This window comes from Accipiter gentilis, chromosome 10 (assembly GCF_929443795.1).
Source record: "Accipiter gentilis chromosome 10, bAccGen1.1, whole genome shotgun sequence".
Lineage (NCBI taxonomy): Eukaryota > Metazoa > Chordata > Aves > Accipitriformes > Accipitridae > Astur > Astur gentilis.
The window spans coordinates 22,830,886-22,854,681 of record NC_064889.1 but is presented as its reverse complement, the minus strand read 5'-3'; the positions used below and the strand labels follow the sequence as shown (position 1 = coordinate 22,854,681).

Genomic DNA, 23,796 nt, shown 5'->3' with positions numbered 1-23,796 from the left:
ACCGCCTCAGGGCGGGCTGACAGGGGCGGTCCGGCCGCCTCACGAGCGGGCTGGCAGTCGCCGCCCCACCGTCGCAAAGCGCCTCTTTAACTCTTATTTAAGGGAAGATAAAATAAAACAAAGCCTCTTTAGGACAAACACGGTGTTTGCGGGCCGTTTTGGGATGACTTGAGGGGGGAAATCCGCTACCGCCATTTCAGTCAGGGGGCCGCACGGCTGTTACCAGTGCCACCCTTTACCTCAGCATGGCTTGGCTAAGTGCTGCTATTTGGAGGCTGTCGGTGCTTTAATTCTGTTTTCCAAACTGATGTGGGAGGGGGGGGATTTCTGTTCTGTGGGAAATATGGGGTGGGTTGTTGGGGTTTTTTTCTTGAAAGCAGGGCTCAGGGTTTGGCATTTCCTGGGGATGAGGTGCTCTCATCTACCACACAGCCAGGGCACGGCAGCAGGTGCAGGAGGGGGTTAAAAGCATTCTTCACCCAGAGTTTTAGTTAATTTTGTTTCAGCATCTGGGTCTGGTTTTGTCTTTTATTGCCTTTTCCATTTTGATAGCATGAGTTGGAAGGAACCAGGCAGTGGCTGAGCTGTGGCTGGGGGGAGAATCAGATATGTTTCAGAGAGGTCTGACGTAGGCCAAAAAAAAAAAAAAAAGTCCAAACAGCCAAAAAATTTACAAAACTGGGTTCTTGGTCCTGGCAGTGTTGTCTGCCTCCAGGCTGGCGAGATGCTGCCACCTTGTCACCAAGGACCAGGTAGTGGCTCTTCTGGCAGCAAATCTTTCCTGGAGCTACGTGGGGGCCACTCTTCCTGCTGCAGCCATTTCAGTTCAGCCAGTGCAAGGTCTCTGGTGTAGGTCTGGCCTCCACAGCTCTCTCCCCATATCTAATTTGTCAGGGTAAGTGTGGCACATGAGTACTCCTTACATTCTCTAGCCTTTCCTGTGTTTGTCTTGCCACGGATATGCGGTGACACATTGAGTGATGCCTTGGATTGATTGAGTAAATGGTGTTTGCTGGCCTTCAAATACATAGGAAGGTGGTGCGAGGAGAAAAGAATAACCTGTTCTGCAAACCCAGGATGGGCAGGACAGGGAGGCACGAGCTTAAATCATGGTAGGCAGGACTTTCATTTTTCCTGTGTATGGCTTCCCAGTGGCCAAGACAGCAAAGGGGAGTTGACTGCAGAAAGGGGGGAGGGGGGATTCTTTGCTACTGGTCACAGGATAGAGAGGTGACCTTGCAAGAACCCTTCCAGCCCCTCTACTCTGATTTCCCGACTTAGTCCCTGCAGCATCAGCTTTGCATTCCCTCCCTGTACCATGCTGGCCTGCAGGCCTGTGTCAGACATGGGCCTTGTCATGGGCCCCTCTTTCCTCCTCCTCGGCAGGCCTCTCCCCCTGCCCTCCAGCCGCGCCGTACCGCTTGTTTCGGCTGCGAGCACACGCTGGTCCCAGCGACCACATGAGGGTGCCAGTGCTGTTCACCTGCCACGATTTGCTGCAGTGAGCAAGCAAGGAGCTCTAGGGTGGAGTTGGGGCTGTTCCCTGGGCTCAGGCCAGTTTGGGGGGACCCCCCTGTCCCGGGGACCTTTATGCGGGTCTGTGCTGCTCCTGCGAGAGAGTGTGGGGCGTGCGCTTGTGGTGGGAGATGCGGGGAGGCAGGCAGTGTCCCGGGGGGGATGCAGAGATGTGGAGACCCTCAGCTACTTCAGAAACATCCTGCTGTGGGCACAGCTACACCTGAGCTATCTTCAGGGCATGTTGCAGCAGGGCTGAGCTGGTGGTTTCTATCTCATTGAAGCCCACTGCCGAGGGTCTCTGTAGCCAAGCGCTGCGCCGATGCTGCTGACCCGCTGCAGGGATCATGAGCAGGGCTTGGCCTGCCCAGCTTTGAAATGCAAAGGTAGACCCTAAGCTCTTGAGCGAACACAGATTGTGTGGGGGTCTGTGGCTAGCTGCAGGTCTCAGAGCTTTGGATTTGTGTTTTGTTTTCCTTTTATTCAAATTGAATTAAAAAAAAACACCCTCTCTGGTAGGAAAAGCAAACATAAGGTCTGTCTGGATAAAGGGGAAGCCCTTCTTTTGTACAATAGCTCAGCGGGTAGAGCATCCTCCCCAAGGAAGGGGGAAAGCTAGGGTTGATCCTTGCTTCTGGCAGAGGGGAGATGCAAACCCTGGTCACCACAAGACCCCAGAGAGTACCATAAACAGCAGGCTGTGAGCATGTCTGGTGCAGAGAGTTTTTCTTGCTCTTTCCTGTTATTTTAAATAATTAATGATTTGATGGAGCACGGAGTGGAGAAGGCAGGTGTCCCGTCTCCCTGGAGAGCAGTCTGTGCACCCGGCGAGACAGAGTCTTGCTCTCTCTCAATGAATATTTAAGTGTCTTTAGACAAATTGGAATGGCGCCAGCAGGAATGACTGAGAAGGGCTGAGCCCTTTCCCACTGGGTATCCTAGTGCCCGGGGGCTGGAGAAACAGCCCTGAATAGGGCAGAGAATAATCCCTGCTTGTAGGGATGTACTGTGCATCCCAGCCTTGGGTGGGACCTCTGGCTCTTGGTAGTCTTTTGTTAGGCTGTGAGAGTTCCTTGGATGGAAAGCCACCTGCATTTAACCTGCCACTATTAATGTCATTGTCTGCACCTCTTCCAGAGTTTGAATCAGCTAGCACTGATCACCTACAGCTCTTCTGCTGCTTAATGCTGACCGCGGAAGAGAACTAGCGCAGATGCCCTGAAAGTTCACATCTGTTTGTGGGATTGGGTGTTTCCAGCAGGCAGAAAAAAAGCAACGTAGGCAGTTCCTTCTGTCCTTACTAAATAGGTATGTGTTCAGAGGTGGAAGGGACAAAGACTTTCTGCTGATACTAAGTACAGAATGCTGCATGAATTTATTAACAACACTGAACATTTGCCTGGCGATCCATTTATTAGCTAAGAGAACTAAAAGAGCTTTTGGATTTTTCCACTAATGTTGTACCATAACGAATGACAGGGGGAGGTGGTAATTTGAGCTCTTTTTGCAATATATTCCACATATTGACCCCATCTTCAGAAAGGTGTAAAGTCTTCAACTTTATTTCACTTGAAGAATAATTTTAGCTAAGCCAGCTATGTGTTCTTTCTCACTTAGTAGTGAAGCTTTTTGACAGAGCATTTTGTGCTCTTACCTTGCATGCACAATTTTTATCTGTTAGTTTAGGATAATAATTCAATCTCCATTCAGAAATCATGAGTCAGGCTGCTTAAATCCATGCCATTTTAAAATGTGCTTCTGCTCTCTGGTTCAGTTGTATACACTGTGATTTTAAAGTTAGTCAGATTTGCAGCTAGCCATGTAATACAGCCCACAAACCAGTATGTGTTTATGCAGAAACAGTTGCTTACCTAAAGGTTTAGCAAATTGGACCTTAATTTATAATCTTCCTTTGGAAGCAAAACTGGAAGGTGGTTCCTCCTGCCTGCAGCTGCCTGTAGTCCAGGAAGCCAAGCCACTGCTTCCCTGGAGCTGCCCATGGTGGGGGAGCCTGGCTGGTGAAAAGCCTCCAGCCCTGGAGGATTGTCTTTTCTGGCATATGCTGCCACAGTTAGGAAATTGAGTATTGCATAGGAGAGGGGATGACCATGTTCCTCTTTCAGTGCTGATGGCCTCTTTTTATGTGATGGGTGTCAAACAGCTCATTGTGCTGAGATAGCAACAATGGACTCTGCATGGCAGCACCTAAACCAGATCCTTTGGGCACTGTGGTACACGGCTGCCATTGATGCCATGAGGACTTGTATGTTTGTGCTGCTTTATGTCCCTGCTGTGGGTATGAAAGGGATTAACCATACCAGCTCTATGGCCTGGTTTACAAACTGCGTTTTCAGATATGTCCCATTAGAATGGAATCCACGTTACAGCTCTGGCTACATGGCATCATGTGTGGCTCCATCTTATTTATTTTTTGTCTGGGCTAGGCTTTTAGTTGTCCTGTAGACTAGGTTATTTTTGGTGCGTTCTTTGATAACTCTGTTGCTGTGACATGATGCGAGCCAAAACTCCTCTGGGAACATCCCAGCAATGCACACAAACATCAGCCCTGTAGCTTCCAACAGTCAACATATGAAGCTTTCAGAAACCCTGGACACCTAACAGGACTCAACAAACCCACTCTGGAAGCCTGAGAAGGGATCCAGCACTTTCCTCAAAGGGTGTATTCATCTCCTTGCAAGGCTTCCACAGAGGAACAGCTTGTTAGAGGGACCTGTGGAGCTTGGAAGCTTTGCCAATAATAATTAAGGCCCAATTCTGAAGTCAACTATTTAGTTAAACAGAGACTGTCTGATGACTGGATTAAACACAGACGGCATCTGAGTGAGCTCAACACTTCAGGTTTTTGTCAGTGTCCATTTCACAAGCCTATAATTCCATTTTTCCTGTCTTCCCAGACCCTGCTCATCCTGTGTAGTGTTTCAGACAACGCAGAATGAGGTATTTCAGCAGAGCTGTTGCTCCTAGTTCAGGAAGCAGCCTGTATCACAAAGTGATGTTCTCTGTTTTAGGCTTAGGAATAATCCAGTATTATGGAATTGGGAGGAAACCACATGTTAGAGAAATTGAAGGGTTTGTTTGTTTGTTGTTTGTTTGCTTTTCAGGAAAAGTCTCAAGGAAGCCAGGAAATGTCAGAAAGGGTGGGTGAGCGAGTCTTGCCCAGCAAGATGGTGCTGCATGTAGTTGACACAGACCATTCAATCCATGTTAACAGCAACTGGAAGTTTCAGCTGGTGATTTTGAAGTTCCCTCTCCCGTCACTGTCACTTCCCAGAGCCGATAGACCTTTAAATCCCTTGAAAAGATAAATGGGCTTAGCTTCTACGTAGCTTTGAAAGTGAAGCTTACACTCAATTAGCACTGTCACCAGGGTTGTTCCCGATGATCACGTCACTCCTGTTGATCCCTGAACTTTGCATAGAGCTGACTGACACAGGTTCACTATATCTTCCAACTCAGTATATTCTCCTTCCAGCTGTGGAGAACTGGGCTGACATCTATCCTGCAGGAATACGTGAGAAGCAAAAAAATACCTGCTAAATATCATTTGTACCTGAATTATATTTTAGAAAAATACTGGGGGAGGGGGGGAATTTGTTATTTCTGGGATGCTTTGCTGAAGGAGGTCTATAAGCCCCCGTTGTGTTCAAACTCTCTTAATGCATGAGTCCCAGGTTTGACCAGTAGCTGGGAGATTACTGGTGTGACAACCTCTATCTCACAGGGAAGATCAGGTCACAGTGGTCATTGTGGCCTTGCTTTGAACAGTACACCTTACTGGAAGAGTGGAGGCTGGTCTTTCAAAACCAGGAATATAAGACTAGTATGCTCTTAAAATATCTACTATGTGAAGGAAAGCAAGTGTAGCAGGGAAGGATCAAAAGGGCAGAAAATCTTCCTTCTTGAATTTGAGAAGAGAAATGCTGTGATGGAGCTGGGGTCCTGACTCTCCCTGGTTCAGATGTGGTTAGCTGAGCAAGTGTTTGGTTATGGGAGGTGGGAATGGCTGCATCCTATAAACCAAGCCATAATTGGACACTGAATCCTAATCCCCTTGCTGACATGCCTGCAGGCAATGTTTTTATGCTCTCTTTCCTGCATGTGTAAAAAGAGGGAGGATCCTCTGCTTCCTGGGCCTCTAAGGACTGTCTGGCTCGTAAAGGCAATCTCTTCCCTGCTTTTTTCAGGACAAAAAGTGCAGCTGAAATGTAGGAACTTATAACCATAAGCCTGAAGTGCTGAAACCTACTGCCAGAGGCACAGCCCGGAGCTGCTCTTATGCCATGCTGTGGGACTCAACACAAAACCCAAAGTGAAACAAAAAATCTTGTGTTTGAGCATTTAATAAAATCAAAGTGGAAGCAAAGGGTTGCTAAACTGTGATGTCATCACTCCCTTCTTCTCTGACCCCATGGTAAACTATGGGGTGCAACAGGAGCAGGAAAGCACACTGTTAGGAGGCAGCAGTGCAGCTTTGGAAGCGTTTCATTTCTCTCTCTCAGCAATTTTCTTCCAGAGCCCGAAACATCTGTCTCTGCCTCCAGCCACATGCAAGTGCACCGAAAGAGTTTTGTTCCAAGCCTAATGAGTAATTTCATGCTCTTGGAATTGGAGACAGGGGGAGGAGGCTGGGACAGCAGCCGGTGTCATGTGCTTTACAAGGAGCTCTGCTGATGTCAAATCACAGCCTGGTGAATTTTCTTTTATTGCAGCCCACCAGGCCTCCCTTTAAAGTCTGCTGCTAGAGTTGCTGGTGATCAGTGCAGGAACAGCTCCTACACTGGCTGCTGCATTCCAGGAGCTTCCTCACTTCTGGGCACAACAAGCAACATGGAAAATAATGACATCAGTGGAGAGGAGGTGGGGGAGCTCAGCTGGGTGTCAGCTTTGCTCTGTGGAGAGAGCACACGTGAATGCAGAAAGCGCTTTGCCTGTCCTGCTTCTGGCTTCTGTGCAATGTGCTCATAGAAGGAGGGATGAAGGAACAAACAATCCCGGGCAGATGTGTAATCACATTGCTTTAGCGTCTAGCAGATGATGCTGAGATGCGGTGATGCACGTGGTCTGCAAACAGACATAGAATGAGCTGATTCACATTGTAAGCTGGCCTAAGTGGTGTTCAAAACGCACAAACCCCAGCTTTCTCTTTGAGAAGGACAGGGTTATCTGTAGAGAGAGATAATCTGTACAAAGCACAGGAAACAGAAGGCAGATGTTGTTGTATGTTTATCATATGTTTCCACCACTTTGGGACAGGGTTGCAGATCCCAGGCCCCAGACCAGGACTTGCACAGCCCCATGGATGCACCATGCTGTGTTTATCTAGGGCAGAATATACAGAGCTCTTCCTCCACCTGCCCAGGTTCTCCTGGTCTGAAGAGGAAGTTTATATTCACTCACTGTGACTCAGCTATAGAGCCTGACTCATCTTCATGCTGTTACTCATAGAAAGGGAAAGCCAAACGGCAACCAGTCTGTGCCTGTAGACACCTGTAATTCTCCAGCTTTCTGCTGTTAATCTCTGGATGAGTTTCTGTTTATCGGCACTAACGCACTTATCTTGCTGAAGCTTTTAATATGTCTCTCTACAGAGAAAGACTGATTAGAAAATAAAAGTTTTCTACCCCTAAAGCTAAGAGGAAGTGTGCTGAATCTCCATGGCTGCTTGTAGAGCTCCTGAAATGGGGCTATTTCAAGCGGACACTTCACAGGGGTAGCAACAGGCTGGGACCAGATGGAGCAACCACCAGGCAGAGCTGGGAATGGCTGCAGTTACTGCAGCTCCTGAGCTGACCTCTGTGATCTGGAGGGAGTTGCTGGTGGTCTGTCCCTTAAAGGTGCTCAATGCAAGGAGATCCTGCTTCCAGCAACGATGGCTTGCTGGTGACCAGAAATCTGTCTTACCAGCTCTCTAGGCTTCTGTCCCATGCTTTGACTCCCCACTGTAATATAAGGACTATACCTGCTTGGATTTCTGTAACAGGCTGCCAGTCCTCAGAGGAAGGGATGGTGGTTTACTTTGTGTAAGCCTTTGTTGCGCTGCCAGCTCAGGAGTCTCTGCTCACTTGAGATCTGGCTGTTTGTTGCTCACTCGCGCATATTTTGTTAGCTCATCAGGGTGCAGGGAGACACTGGGTCCTGGTTTCTTCTCTTGCAGCACGATGGGTGGGTGTTAGAGACCGCACAGAGCATGAGTCAGATTTGAAAACCTCACCCAAAATCTGCACAGGAAGGCTTTAGCTGTGAGGTGGGAACCAGTGCCTGCCACTCACTACAACTGGGCCAAACCCAGGCTTTCCCATTTCAGCCTCATTCCATGTAAAAACCACAGTGCAGTCCTTCCTGCGCTGCACAGGAGAGCACAGTGCAAAGCTCCAGGTGGGTGGGCTGTTCAGAGGACAAGAAGGTATCTTGGGCCTGGAGCAGGGGTTGTGTTAGAGTTAAAGCAGTTTCCTCTGGGTTATGGGAAGCTGAGCTTCAGATCACCAGTCTAAGTCTTGCAGAGGGGGCCTTGGCCTCAAACCTGGCTCTCCCTTCTCAGCAGCCTGCTGCTGGGCAAGAGGCCACCCTAGGCTTCTGCTCTCTCATCATTCTCCTTGATCTCATCTAACAAGCATTGATCAGAATTGTTCCAGGGACTCTCAAATGAAAAGCTGGGGTTTTGGTTATTTTCTGGTGGAAAAATATTTAATTGGAAAAATTCCTGCATGGCTTTGGTATGCTTTCTGCTGGCATCCTGCCTGCCCCTCTCTGAAAATATTGCTCATTTTGAGCACAAGCACTTCTTGTGAAGCTGGTTTCTTTGGTGGCAATCCCACATTTACTTAGGTTTCTTTTTACCTTGAGCAGATGGCAGGAGTTGGCCTCTTGTTACATGGCACTGAAGCGACCTTCTGGGGCTGCCTGCATGTCCTGCTGCCCATCATAGAAGAGCATGGCTGAGAGAGGCTGGAGTTCCTGTTGTAGCATTTAAGGAGCAGCCACTGCCCTGCTGTTCTAGCTGTCTGCTGTTAATACTCGCCGCCGCCCCCAGCTCTGGCAACCGTGTTTGCAAAAAGCTCTGCGGGCAGTGGAAGCAAGCTGGTTTCATCATGACAATGTAGTTATCCTTTTAAGGGAAAATTCCCTCCGGGAGCCAACCCTCAATTACCTCCTGCTCCAGTGCCTTCTTGCTGGAGATGGCTTGTAACACAGCAGAGTTACAGCCACAGTAACTCCGTCGGGCACCTAGCTGCTCTGAAAAAAAAAGAAAATTAAACTCTCTTGGCCTCTGTTGTTTGCTGAATCTAGAAATTGGGGTCAAAACCCAAAGGGCTGGCTCCCCTCATCAGTGCATTTGTGCAGAACCAACCCATGGACATTACCTCTTCAAACCCAGATGCTATCCCATGGTATTAATGGCATCATATGCAGGCACCATGTTCTTCCCTAAAGAAGTTTGTTGCAGTATTTGGGAACTCTGGGTAGTACAAGACTGGTGGTAATTAGCTGATGCAAGTGTCTGCTAAATGCCAGAAAACTGGGTAGGCAGTGGCTGCATTTCAATTTGCTGTTATTCACTGTGGTGAATGGGAGGGGTCCTCCAAGGGTCCTGATTCGAAGGCCAAAAAATTCCTTCTATTCTGCTGACGTGTCTCACAGTCCATGGTGGTGATGTCTAATCGGGACGGGGCTGCTGCGGAGGTTGCCTTCTGTCACAAGGAGCAGAGCAGGAGCATGCAGAGCTGTAGAGAACAGCCTGTGCTCTTTCTATTCTATAGGAATGGTGGCTTTGGCTGCAAGCCCCCGAATTCACATCTCATGTTTTTAGCACTGAAAATACTTTAATTCCAAATGAGCTGTTTACCAGAAGAACATGGCACTCTTGAATGCAAACTTGTCACAGGACCGAGACCAGACTCCTTAAAGAAGTTCTAGGGACTGCTTCTTTTGACATCTGTAAGTTTACTGTTATTGTCTGAGAAAATGGCATTTTCTCTCTGGGCAATGACAGACTCATTTAAAAAAACCAACCCTGTACCTCTGCAGCTAGTCTTGTCTTGAGCCAAAACAAACGGTTCACAGCCCATGGCCTGACTGGATCATCTGAGAATGAAACAATGCTCCTTGGAGGAGCAGAGAAGCCAGGCTGGATCTCTGTGCCCCATTTTGAGTGAAATGCACAGGAATCCTATTCTGTCTGCCTAGGTCAGACTGAAAGAGCTTTCCCATCTTCTCAGCCTTCCCAAGGGTTTGAATTCTCTTCCCCTATCTAAAGCAAGTAAAAAAAATTAAAAATTTTTAAAGCTTCTCTAAGCAGACAGGAAGCAACCATATAAGCTCCATGAAAATATGTAATTTCCTACTTTTAAAAATTGTAAATTAAGTGTTGAAACTGTTTTCATGCTACAGAGCAAAACTGTCCCCTTTTGAAATGTCAACTTTTCAAAGCTTTTTTTGTACATTTTTTTTAAACCAGGACACTTTTCCACATCTGTAGTCCTCTATTAACAGTTTTGGGTTGCTATTTTGCCCTGAAAACATTTTGCCAGAAATTTTCTCACCAGCAATGCCAGTGAGGCCCTGATTCTACCCTTGGAGGTGGGTGATTTTGAACCCACCTGGATAAAAAAGGAGAAGTGTGGCTAAGCTGAGAGCAATCCTCTCATTCGAATACATAACTATTGTTTGAACCGATGACCTTTCAGAAGTTCCTTACTTCTTGGCAGTTGAAAACAAGTGGCATTTATTTGCCTCGCTCAGGAAATTCGACCCATGGTGTTTTAAATTCAGTGTTGCTCCAGAGAAAGAGCTGATCAGAGGCTCTGTTGCTTGGACAGGAAGGTTATCCATGTGCTGGGGACTGGCACCGGAGAACGTAGGTTCAAATCTGTATCTCCTGTGATGTCCCATGTGACATTTGGCCATGTTTTTTTCTTTGAGCTTCATTTCCCCTTCACCACTGTTTCTTGCAAAGATGTACAATACATGAAGAGCTGGGCAGTGCTTTGCTGTCATGGTGATGTGGTCTAAACAAACACGGAATATTTTGCCAGTATTTCAAAACTGACTTCTTGTTGCGAACGAAGTAGTAGAGGAACTTGCAGTTTTGTTTGCACAGGTCCTCACCCAATTAGTAATACTGTCTTGCATATCTGTTGGACTTTTGAAGATTTTCTAGTGTTTTATCAGTTTCAGTGATAAATATCCCAGTGTGTGGTGGTGTGCTAGATAACTTGCATCTAAAACTGATTATCATTTTTCCTTTAAGAAGCATTTTTTTCTGTGCAAGGTAGGTTTCTCCAGAAGGAAAAAATAATTTTCCTTCAAAACTACTTGAATTTTTTTGGGTGGGAGGGAAAAATATTAATACAGTTAAAAACTTCACCAAGCATCTGAAACTATTTAGAGACCAAGAGGGAATTCAATGTTTCCATAACAGGTAATGGAAAGCCAGTAACCAGCTTTCAAATATCCTCATTTCTGGATATGACCCTGCTGTGTAGTTCTGAGGGGAAGGAGAGTTTGGATCTGTTTGCATTGCATATCTATCACATCCTTACCCATGAATGGGAGCTAGTACTTAGCATTGCCTCCCCATATCTTGTCCTCTTCCTACCTCTGATCTCTTCTCCAGTACACCCCCTTTACAGTCTCTGTTCCAGATGGCTTTGTCTTTTCCCCCAGAACATCTCCAAAATACTTCAAGTTCTTATTTCTTATTTTAAATTAACAATATGGTAGATTTAACAGCTATCTGTAGTATTTGCACAGTATGTCTTATCCACTTATGGGCTAGGGCTAATAGTTCTTTAACTGTCATATTGCCCAAAGAAAGCAGGATTTGGAGGTCCATTCCTATCCCTGCTAAGGGTTAGAAAAGTCGTCAAAGGACAATTTCTTAGAATTTTGTTTTGTGGGTTTTTTTGTTTGCTGTTTGTAGGAGCATTTAATCTGGTCATCTAATGTTCAGGTCATCTAATGTTTGCTGCAAACTGTCACTACTGCACCAATTAAAAAGAAAAGTATCTGCTGCAGGAGAATGGGTTTGGAGCCCAGCTCTTCAATGCTCTGTGCCTTGCCTTCATTCTGCGGGGTGAGAAGCTCCACTGTCTCTTGCACTGCAAGGCGGAATTAATTCATGGCCACAAAACACCGTCAGGTCTTCATACTGGAAGATGCTACAAAAGAAGCACCGATGGTGTTTTTAGTCAAAAAAATGGACGTAGTTCTAGCTTGGGTTCCCAGCATTTTGATTCCATTCATTCATTTATTTTGAGCAAATAGTTTTAAAATTAATTTCCTGACTTTGAAAAATGCCCACGTTCCAAAGTGTAAACTTATACCCCATGGGGATGTAGAAACTGGCTCGTAAATCCAACAGGGGTGAGGAGTAAGGAGGTTTTCTTGGCAGTGATACAGCTAAAACTTATGGACAGCTTCTATCAACACATCACTGAGCTTTCTAGGAATCACTTGTTCTGGCAGAGAAGGCACATGAGATGGGAAAGTCAGGAGAGCAGGCCAGGCTGAGGTGTGAGCAGGGTCTGCGGGGGATTTCTAGGCCACCGTATTTGTCATCCCACAGCTCCCCAGCGAGAGGGAAAACAGGGTTAAAGACCTGAATAGCTTGTGGGGTTTATTAGCCCCTGAGTCTGGTTGCTGGGGCTTCTGCCAGTGTCCCACAGAAACCATATGGTTGGGAAGGACTTCAGGCAACAGTTTCATCCACCTTTCCATGCAGAAGAGGGTGAGATACACCCACCTTCTCTGCATATCTGCTCGTAAGAAATCCCAGTGATGGAGGTCTCCCTGTGGATCCCATTCTAGAATACATCCACCCTTGGCCTGGAAGACTTCTAAATAGAAGTCTTCAATCTTTTTGCTGCAAATTAAGCCAGCTTTGTGTTTTTCCCTTTAACTAGTCTATGTGATAAGCTGTTGACAGCCATCCCTCCTGTAATAACTTCTTACAAATGTCATTTTGCAATATTCCATTTTTTCTTTTTTTTTTTATAGGTATGAATACATGTGCTTTATGTATCATCTTTGCACTAAGGTAGTATTTCTTCACCGTTTCCTCATATGTGTTTTACAACCTCTGAACTGCCAAGCCGGGCTAGCTCAGGCAGAGGGGACTAACGCTGCACAGCAGGAGATGCGAGGGCTAAGCCTCCAGCTGCTCTCTGAAGTGAAGGTGGTGGGACTGGGTCTTGGATACCCAGGAAGAGATGGAAAATACATGGCTTAAAGTACCTCGCGTTGACCTCAGACAGCAGGATTGCTGCTGAGAATGAAATCATTGATGCTTTTAACATCACATCGGCACTTGTCACAGGAATATTGTAGGTTGCTTAGCTGTGAGGTAAGGCACAAGAAGAACACGGTGACTAAGTTTCCTGGAATAAATTAAGCACTTGCTTTCTGAAGTATGTGAACTTGCATAGCATAACAAAACGGGGATCTCCATTCTCTAAGACGATGGATATCTTCTGTGACTGCAATTTTCTAACTCTTAAGCTGGAACAGGGAAATCTTGGAGAGCTTCACTGTTGATGACTCATGCTTAAGATAAAACACACATTTTTTAATAGCAAGAATAATTAGTCATCCGAGTAGACTAGCCAATGCTGTAGTAAATCTTTTGGCACTCTGGGACTGGAAGAGCTCTTTCTGCTCTTTTTCAGTTGCAAATTATTGAGTTCTGTGGGATCACTGGACAGAACCTAGGACCTGCATTTTCTATTTCAAATTACACAGTCTCTTGAACCAGTAACCCATAACTATTCATTGAATTAAAAGCAGTCAGGCAAATGGTTCATATGCCAATACTATGTATGTTTTCATTTGGGTGTTTTTAAATCAAGTTTCACGTAGTGCTATACACTTCGTTACCAATATCAGTTTAAGGCCAAAATGTGATGTCTGTTTTCTTAGTGTGAGAGGAAGTGAGTGCCTTTCTCTACAGTGTATCTGTAGAAATCAACCCCGTGTCTTGGAGATTCCTTTGAGGAACAGCCCCCTTCCCAGCAAGGGGTTAGAGGGTTTGCTAAGCACATTTTTTTACCCAAATGAAGCCAAGATTGTGCAATAGGATGGCGTGTATACTTGCACTCTTTCCCCTGCTTCCTCGTAACTTTTGAGCCTACTGACCAGTTTCTACCCAGTTTTTGCAGAAGGGAAACAGTCACTGTGACACCAGCTTCTTATCTTCCTGTAGCTTACTGGCATCTGGACAGAGGAACGAGGCTCTGGTGTTGCTCATCAGAGTTCAACATTTTGTAGACACCAGAGAGTCCACATGAAGACGTTAAGGGCAGCTCAGACAGCACTGCTGGTGACTGCACTTGGTGAGGTCTCCAGCAATGAGGATGCTTCCCATTGCTTTCCAGAAGGAGCAGGAGCAGATCCTGGCCTCAGCTGTCCTTTCTGGCCAGGGCAGCCAAGCTGGCAGGCCGGGATGAGTCAGGAGCGACTCAGGATCCGCACAGCTCCAGCTCAGTGCCAGCCACAGCCCCCAGTGCTTCTCTGTCCTCCAGGCTTGTGGTTAGCACAGCATCTAGCTCACCCCAGCCTGTGCAGCACGTCCTCCTCCAGAGCAAAGCCTCAATATGCCACTTCTGGTGGCTCTTCTTTGCTCCTGTTTAGGACAAATGGCTCTTAAACAGCTGATATTTAAAAGACGGTTTTATTGCCAAATCTCAAAGCTCTTTACAAGCAGGAGACAAAGTGCTGCCTTTCCACGGGCTGCAGCAGCTGCTTTTCAGATAGTCATCCACATTTGCTTGCTTGCAAACACACTTCCTTCCTGTCACAGACATGTAACCTGGTGGCACAGCCCAAAACACAGACTCACACCCCAGCACTCCATGCCCAGAGGGTTTTCAGGCACAAAAAAACAGCCTTAGTGCAACCAGAAATTAGATGTAAGTCTAAATGAAAGTTTAAAGGGAGACTTAAAAAAAAGTGCATGGTGGCAGGACGTACACTGAAGATGGGAGTTGCTGTATGAGGTCAGAGCAGACCAGGATCCTGTCTCGTGACTCTGACCAGCACTGCCATTTTCAGAGGAGCATGTAAGAACACCCGAGAAGGCAGTTTCCAGCCCTAGGCTGAGCCTGGCTCATGACCAGAATGAGAAGAACAAGTGGGAAACTGCAGAAGGATCATGATGCGTTGTTTCCTGCAAAGTCCAGGTGAATCAGGCTTACGGCCCAGCTAGACATTTTAGGATGAACTGCTAACCCTATTAGAAAAACCAGTTAAAACCAAAGAGTCTCTAACATAGCATTTTCAGCAATAGAGTTACTGGGTGCTACGGACATTCCACTTACTTAAGTTATACGTATTTACAAGACAATACAAATCTACTAAGTTCTGTTAGTACAGCAAATACAGTAATTAGCTGTTGCTTGTAAAATGATTTAACTTGCCCATTTCCTAACAGATATGGGCGGGGGTTATCTGTTAAGATTCCTACTGATGGGAATTCAGTAAAATGTCAGACATTTATTCATTAGAATATTTAGTATAATATAAAAATATACAGTAAATATAAGCACATCCTGTAGGTTTGTCTGTAACAGATAGGGATGTCTGGGTATTTTCATTAGCGCTTTGCCAGATGGGTATCCACAGAACACACTGCCACAAGAAAACACCTGTGAGAGCAAAAGCATTTGTATATACATTAGGGGACTGAGCTATCCCATGAGCTGCTTCCATTCTCCTAGGTTTTCAGTTCCAGGCTTTGATTTGCCCATCCTGGAGTTTAGGACTGGCTTCAGCTTTGGGATATGAACCTGTACCCAGAGTTTGCCCTGGTTTGTGTATATTCCTGTTAGTGTGAACTGGTTTTTTCCCCCATCTAATTTATCTCTTGTTATAGAACTGCATCTTGCAAAAGCCTGCCTGCTCCCTGAAGTCCCTCGACTTCCAGTGCACACCAGGTTCTGACAGCTCACATTCATACCACACAGTGTTCGGTAAACAAAAGTGCACATGCAGAAAAATACATTTAGATAGCAGATAGGCACTGAGTATTGTCTGTGTTATTAGCCCTTGTCCTAAGCATGTCTGAAAAGGCAAGTAAGACCCATGGTTCACATTGAATCTACAGCAGCAAATGACATAGATCCAAAGTTTGCTCCAGGCTATGTGCCTGGCAGTGGGCTTAGGACATAGAAAAACTTTTTGTCTCAAAGCAAAGCTTTTTGGCACCTGAGCCCTGAGTGTTTGACTGTGTAGAACTTTCCACGTGAGAGAATAATGAGTGAATTCCCATGCGATGTCTATGGCTGTCTTGAGAGGGGGACAGACCACTGAAACCAAGGCTGGTTTAATCAAAAGAGGCAGAAGCATCAGTTCTAGTTACTACCTGTCTTGCTGGCTCTGGGTGGTGAAAAACAGGGTACTTGGAAGCCCAAAGCCAACATTTCTGTGCTCAGACCTGAAATGCCCACTGCCTAGCCTAAGAAGAGGCTCAGATGAAGCTTTACTGGGCTGCTGCCATGGGGGTGTTTGCAGCCCATTACAGCCTTGTGGAATCTGGGAAATTATAAAAGAAAGAACAGAAGAAAAAGAAATGGGTGAGCTAAGAGGGCAGTGTTGGCAAATGAGAGAAGAAAGCTTAGGTAGCATGTCACTCCTTAAAAACAGACTGGGAAGATCAACCTTTTCTGTGCTTCCAGAGTCTGGCTCTAGCAAAGGAGAAGCCCTGCGGCCTGTCATATGATTCTCCTCAGAGCAACTACAGAGAATAGGGGAGGGGACCCAGCTCAGGTACAGGGCTATACAGCAGTGGTGCAAAGACATGATTTTATCATAGCTGTAATCACTAAAGACCATGGGAACTGTGGTTGCTTTCAGCAGGTGGGCAGGGAAGCTATGGGAATTGTGCCAGAGCCTTCTGCAATGCCTTCCTCACACCCTTCTGTAGCAATGCATTTTTATTTTAATATACTTAAGCCACTGGGACCAGCCCCTAAGTTGTGCGTGCAAAATGCCTTTCCGTCCATGTACTCCAATTACAGACGTCTGTGCCAAACCACGGCTCTCAGGCTAGCCAGGACTCAGAAGGTAGAAACCTGTTAAATAGGAAGGGGGATCTCATCCAGACCTGCTGTCTCATGTACATGCTCCTGTCAGTTAACATCCCAAAACAACACAGAGAACAAGCCTACAGCTAAGGGAACACACATATCCCAAAAGATTCTTAAAGACAGCTCTCCTAGGAAGCTCCTAGGGATCTCCTGGACACAAGTTCTCCAAATGCCTGGCTAATTGTTCCCAACTAGGATGAGAGGATTCAGAGTTAGCAGACAGGTATGGTCCTCAATAATGAACGTGTTGTGCTGCTAGAAGACACTCTTTCAAAGGCCAAGTGTAACCTTGTTGCCTCAATTTCCTTATTAATGAAACAGGAACAATGAATACTTGCCTGGCAATGATGCATTGAGACTTGCATTCACTCATGCAGTGCTTAGCACACGTAAAGCTCTGCACAGCCAGACTCAGAAGAGTGACTTCGTGGAGCTGCTCCACATCTGAGGACACTACTTGTAGTCAGGAGTTGGCCAGTTTTGTTTGCCTCTGTGTGAGGTCACTTTTTAACTGTGGATGTGGTTTTATGAGTATCTTTGGAGAAGATTAAACCATTTCTATTTACATTCCTAGATGTCACTGGGCCAGGTGGTCTGGGAAACCTTGCAAGCAAGTGAACAAACACTGACTACATTTATACTTAAATTATTTAACTGGGAAAACCAGTTAGGTGCCAGTGTAATCTGGGATCTGCTTGTCTGTAAATACAGACAGACAGGGGCTTTTGCTAGAATAGACATTCTGCTCCTTTCAAAAATCTGGCTTGGTTTGATTACCAGTAATTTTTAAGGCCTGATCCATTGAAAGGACTTTGGACAGAGTCCTTAAAGAGCATTCACATTTTTGAAACCGTTCAATGTCCTGTAACCTTCTGCTGTGCTAAGAGGATTAGAACTGGACTGGTATGTACAGCAAGAAGAAAGAGAGAAAGATGCTATAATTGAAAGCTTGATTCTGTCCCATAAACGTGGTGTGTGCACAGCAAAACACCACCTTTTAAACACTGGCCTAGCAATGGTACAAATCATAAATGGCAAATGTTTAGCTTTCATTTTGAGAAAGAAGTCTCTTTGAAGAGTATGTCAGGGAGCACTTCTCCTATAAAGAGTCACTAGATCCTTTTGCTTTTCTTTCTGTTTCTGTGTTGCTTCTTTTTTCAGTTCTCCAAGACCTTTTATTTCTTGCAAAACTTGTGTAGCTTGCCGAAGTTGTTCTACTGCCTCATTCAGTAATGTCTCTGCCATCACTGGGGGTCCATTCCCCTCCTGGGCCTTTTCCAACCCTTGACGTAAAACCTTCTGCAGAAGTTTTTCTGCCTTTTCCCTTTCATTAGCAACTTTCTCCTCCATTTTAGCTAAGTGTTGATGGGAATCCTTCAGGAAACCTTGGCCTGGAGGTGCTCTCTGTGTATTTTTGGAATCAGACAGCAAGTCTCCCAGAGAAGAACTGCGAAGTTTAAGACCTGAAGCGCTTTCTACAGACCCTTGCTTCTCAATAGTTCCTTTGACACTCTCATGGCCTGTTTCTGTAGCTAAGGAAGTCTCTGTCTCTTCTGCTGAAGTTTGCTCTTCCTTCTCAGCAGAGGTTCTCCCATTTCCTTCTTCAGTTTCAACTGTTGGGGATGTGACCTCTGCTACCTCACCAGCTGCGATCCCGTTCACTGGGGGCTTGGAGCTGCCAGACTCCAGGTCTTCCCAGCCACCAGCTTCCAGGTCACCATGGCTGGAGTTCATTGTGGCTAGCATTTTTTCTGATAGGACCTTAGGAGGAACAGGGGGCTTTGTAACATCTGCAGTGGCAATCTCAGCAAGGTTGTCTTTGCTACTGTCTCCTGACGATTTCAGGTCTTCTGTGTTTTCAGGCTCAGGGACTGGTTGGTCCCAAGCTACTTTTAGCTTGTCTGGCATGCTCTTAGGAGGAGGAATTGGAGCTTTTGCTATGCCCCTGTTGCTGACGTCAATGAGGTTCTCTTTGTTCTCCTCATTTGGTGCTTGGGATCCTTCCACATTCTCCTCTGGGCCTACAGAGTCCTCTGCCTTGGCATTTACATTGTCCTTTGATGCTATGCCTTCCTTAAGCTTCTTATCTGGAGGCAACAGAGGAGACAGAGGTTTTTTATGTTCCTGCTCAGGAAGACTGTTCTCTGCATCTTGGTTTTCTTTTGCGCCAGTGGATTTTGTAGGTGGCATAGGTGGCTTTGGAGTTTCTTTCTGAGGTGGTGCATTGTCACTTTCCCTGATAGTGGAATCAAAGTTTGGCGGTCCGTTGTCTACTATATCCAGATCTAGTCGCAGGATACCATCTGATGTAGACTTGGCAGCCTGAAATACAAGAGAGAACTTTTTCACTATCTATCCCATCATCAATCCTGTGCTCCACCCTTTAACTTCAAGGTAAAGTGCAAGACCCTTACAACCAGCATGGCAAGCAAGGGGTTACTGCTTCACACATTCACCCCATTTATACTTAAATCTGTCAAAACTGCAAGGAGAATCTGATTGATAACAAAAATGGTGCTCTTTTAAGAGCAGCTTTTTCTGTTGCTCAAGAGCAATCTATGGAGGTTGCACTTCTTCCATGCAGCATCACCCTGTGCTACCCTTTAACAGCAGTAGCCAGCTCTACCGGCATTAATCTGGTAAGTGAAACCCAGTGTGATCTGCTCTGCTAAAATTTAATGGGCTGTGATAATCACGAGTCCCAAACATTTCACCCAACAAACAAGAAAGTTGGGTCAAGTGACGTACATTGCAGCAAGTCTTGAATGCATCGAGTGAAGCACTTCCATCCCCCTGTATAGGCCCGCTTTTTCCCCAGACCTACACATTCTGTGAATTTCATGAGCATTTAGCTGCCAAGTTATTTCCTGCCTGATAGTGCAGCAACTTGCACGAGAATATCAAAGCCAATAACCATACGCAATCAAGAATTAGGACAAAAGCACAGAACTTATTTTACTACTTCCCTTGAGAAGAACGTCTCTAAGCCTGTTCCACAATAACCTTATTTCTTATGGGTGCTAAGCGGTCAGCTCTGCCATAATTTAATTCTTTATCCTGTGGTAGCTGGATCCCTCTACCCCTTCGTTTACGGCATGCCTACCCAAAGCACACCTGCTTTCTGCTTTTGCAACTGTCGTATTTTTACTTGAACATATAAAACAAGTTGATCTTTAGATTGCTTGGCCAGGGATACTATTGTAATACCATTGCCTTCTGCTTGCTTCCTCCAACCCAATGTCATCCCTGTCTTACCGGGGCCAAGCGTCAGCTGGTTAAACCTCCTTCAAACCACAGGCTGTGTGCAAAGCACTCTAGTTGGGGGGGGGGGGGGGGGGGGTCCTAAAAAGGATGGACTTAGTAAAGACATTGCAGCATGTAAGCTCTGTGCCCCAGAGGGAGAAATGCGGTGACAGTTCCTGTGTGATGGAACCCAAAACCACATGAAGGCATAGCTGCAGCCAGGGCCAGACTCCTGCAGTGCAGAAAATTTAGTTAAAGTCTCTCTTTGCCTTTCCAGCCCATCAGAGAGGCAGAGGCAAGCTGCATCCTGGAGGCTTGGCCCTGACCCGTCCTCACCTGGCCTGCTTTGGCACTGAAAATCATTGTTCATCCCATTTCCTTCACGATTCTGCAGCCAGCAGCCATGATACACATCTTTCTGCAGGCTGTATCCCCTCCCTTTCCCCTCATTCCTGTGTCTGAATTTGTAAGCTAGTCTCCCCTGAATTTGGCTGAAGGTGAGAGGCCTTATGGATATTACTGTTGGAGGCATCTCGTGAAAATAGCAAGCTGAGCAGGGGAGAAAGATCTTTTTAGTGCCTAGGGAAGGGCTTCCTACATTACCAAACCCATATTAGGCAACAGAGAATCCACACTTCATCGCTGCTGTGACTTTTGTCATGTTTTCTTCTGCAGTTTTCTGGAGGAGTGGATGGGAGTCTATGATTCATTCCCATGCTTTTCTATAGTAGAGACACTCTCCCTCCATTTCTATGCAAAGTAAAAAGTCTCGGGGCATCTCATTTTCTGCACAAGGGTCATCTGTGTGCTGTGCAGACACATAAGTCAGAGTCTTGGAAGTTTGAAGAAAGAAGGTTTGATTTAAAAACCTTCCTTGGTTGAGATTAATGCTCTGCTAAAATATCAGTCTGTCTGTGGAAACTTTTTCATAAATCACAGGAATCCAACATTAGTAAGAACCTCTTCCATGGAAATGAACTGCAGGTTTATCTTGTGGTGCTTTTTCTTTCTTTTCTTTTTTTTTTTTTTTTTTAAGTGACAGATCCAGAAAATCAGTTAAGAGTAGACAGGCTAGTCCATAAAACTGCCTGGGAGAATAATGTATTCTGTTTCAGACCTAAGCAAAGGCTTGTAAGCTTGAAAGCTTGTCTGCTTTTTCCAGTTAGCTTAATAAAAAATACAGCTTCTCTCCACAGACCATGCAGTGCTTCTACCTTCAGACCACTGTGGCTACAAAATCATCACTTCTTAGAAAATAAATATAGGAGCTTCGGTCTCTTCTGATTAAAGTGAAACTATAACGGCTGCAGACGGTGAAGCAGCTCGTGAGTTATGGAAAGCTAAATATATTGTAATGTGTTGCAGCAGCTACAGATCTAGGGTAACCTGGAACTTCGTTAGAGAGGTGCTAGCACAGTCTTTCCCAGAGGAAGCTGTTTCCCTTGTCAGCTTTCTCTGGGCTGTTTGTACCTGGAGTTTTGTACCTAAGTGGAAGGAGCAGCTTTTGGTGATTCCAGCTGGGGAGATGGCTCACCCCAGGGTGGGTCCACTTACCTCCTTCAGGTGACTTCTTGTGGGTGGCCTGCGTCCATGGGTCATTTTCACTCTGTCCCGAGTTACGTGGTCCAAGGAAAGGCTCTCGTCTACTTTTACCTTTGAAAGGGGGAAGAGGGAGGAAAGAAAAAAGGAATAGGGTCATTAATTTCTCAGGATATGTCTGTAAAGTTCTCACTGTCACACACGAAAGGATGCCGCGTTTGGATGAATATTTCAAGACTACAGTCTTTGCCTCAGACCTTAGTTACAGCCCGCCTGCAAAGCCCTGCATGTACATGATGGATATTTAAGGTATCTGTCCTATATATAGAGCTGTGTTTATCTAAAAAAGCAAAGCATCGAACCTTCAGAGGTTTGTGATGGCTAACCTCCCCTCTACCTAAGGGGCAGGGAAGGAAGGACACAAGGCAGCTTTGTTGCCCTTGCTGCAGCCTGGGCTTGGACTGCATATGGCAGAGCACAGTGCCGAAATTGCTGTTGCCATCTTAGAGGTGAAAGCTCATTAATAACCGTGACCTGACTGTGAACTGTATCAGCAGCGCTTTGTTACAGACCTTCCCTTCTACAGCTCTAATAACTGCAGGATGCTGAAGAGAAGGTGTGAGCAGTGACCTGGATTAATTGCAACTCTAGCTGCATTAACAAATTTATTTCCTGGAATCAGATGAGAAATCCACTGCCTCCCGCACATGGGGAGGGAGGTCCCAGCCCTCTGGCTGGTATTTCTCTGTGCTGGCTCTGTGACTGTCCACCCACCCATGCCGTGGTGGCTGAGGGCTGGACTCTGCTCCATGCAGAGAGCAGCAACAGTGACTGGAGATGGTGAAACATCAGTGTGTCCTGGTTTGCTGGCCTTTGTACCACAAGTTTGTACAACAGGAAAGCTGGCGCGGGTGAAATAGGGATTTAGAGGGGAAAAATGGGTACCAATCCCTGGCTGATATGGCAGAGTGGTTTTACAGCTCTTTCAGCGGAGAACAGCTAATCCAAGCCAGCTGGGGGCTTGACCCTTTAGCTTGTGCCTGGCCGGTGCGGAAACGCTTTAAATCTGAGGTTTGATCCTTACTGGAATGAATGAGAATTAGAGTCTGGCTCCCTCTGAGGACCTGGGTCCTCCTCAGGACAATAACCCCAGGCCACAGGGCAGGGAGTTGACCTGAGATCCCACTTTGCCGTGCTGCTGAGGGGCTGTGCAGAGTTCACTGCCCACTGGAGAGCCATGTGCCGTGCTACTACAGGCAGCTCTGAGCCAGCGTGGGGTCCCTCCAGCAAGGGCTGGACAGCATTGCATTGTAGGACATCACATCTTCCACCCACTGAAACATGAGAGCAGACCGGGCTGCTAAGCTCTCTGCTGCTAGGTTTTATATTATAAGGCTGCTGCTGGTCCCACCTGGTCCCTTTAATTCCACATGCTGCTTCCCACTTGGTCCAAGGGCCCGAGGAACTGCTACACCCCACTACCAGCAAAGCCCTGACACTGAGTGCCATTTGCCTTGGCAAAAAGAAGCATGTTCCAGCCTCTCCTCCTGCTTTTGCCCTCTGCTAAATAAAAGCAAAGCCCAAGCTCTCAGAGTTTGCATCTCTAGCAAAGTATCTGCAGCGCTTAGCCCTTTTCTCAAAACTTTTACTCGTTGCTTTGGTTTCCTTTGCTACACAGATCTTGCCAATTGCTTCGTCCCCTCGTTACCCTGCCCATTTCTTCTTGTGTCATTCCTGTGATGGTGGTTTTGTGCACTTCCTTTCAGTTACTGAAACAACTGCAGAATAGATACTGCTTCTTTGGTTTAGTTCATGGCTGATTTACAAGCTAACAGGGAGCAAGGTTTAGTCAGGCTCTAGGATGTGCAATTTTCATCCTTCCCTCTACGCAGCAGGATGGGAGGAGAATTTGGGAATGCAGGTGTGCTGGAGCCAGCTGAGAGGCAGGCAGGTTTGGCCAGTGCCATGGAGTAACTTTCCACCAGACTTCTCGCCAGACTGCGGGCGGAATAGCTGGTGGACTGAGTCACTTCAGATTTTTCCAGTTAGGCTATGTCCTAACCAAATACCTCCATTTCCAGGCTGCTTGGTGCTGAGGATCATGGCAGTGTGGGGAAGATGAGGCTCTCCAGGCTGCAGCCCCAGCTCTACACAACTCAGCGCTGCAGCTGCTTCTCCGCACCAGCCATTTCCATCAGGAAAGGGGAACACCCCCTGCATTCACTGATCCCAAACCTACTGAAGCCACCAGACCATCTCCCACTGACTCTGGTGAGCTCTTGTGTCTTGTGGGCCTCTTGATGAGACGTTAGCTCTTAGCAGCGCAGACCATCCTGCTGGCACAACATCTAGTCAACCAGCTGCCCCTGCCTCCCTGCATCTAACCCTGGCCAGGAGAGAG

General features: G+C 46.4%; 1 protein-coding gene across 2 annotated transcripts in view; it reads right to left on the bottom strand.

The window, feature by feature from the left end:
• Nucleotides 1-14,190: 14,190 nt before the first annotated feature.
• PLEKHO2 (pleckstrin homology domain containing O2) overlaps nt 14,191-23,796 on the bottom strand; it is a 29,315-nt gene continuing 19,709 nt past the window's right edge. For both annotated transcript variants that reach the window (XM_049812628.1, XM_049812629.1), the window contains 2 exons: nt 21,411-21,509; nt 14,191-18,935 (listed from right to left, as the gene is read on the bottom strand). In XM_049812628.1, coding sequence (XP_049668585.1) covers nt 17,697-18,935; nt 21,411-21,509 — 1,338 coding nt within the window. In that variant the 3' untranslated portion in view covers nt 14,191-17,696. The remainder of the gene's footprint in view (nt 18,936-21,410; nt 21,510-23,796) is intronic.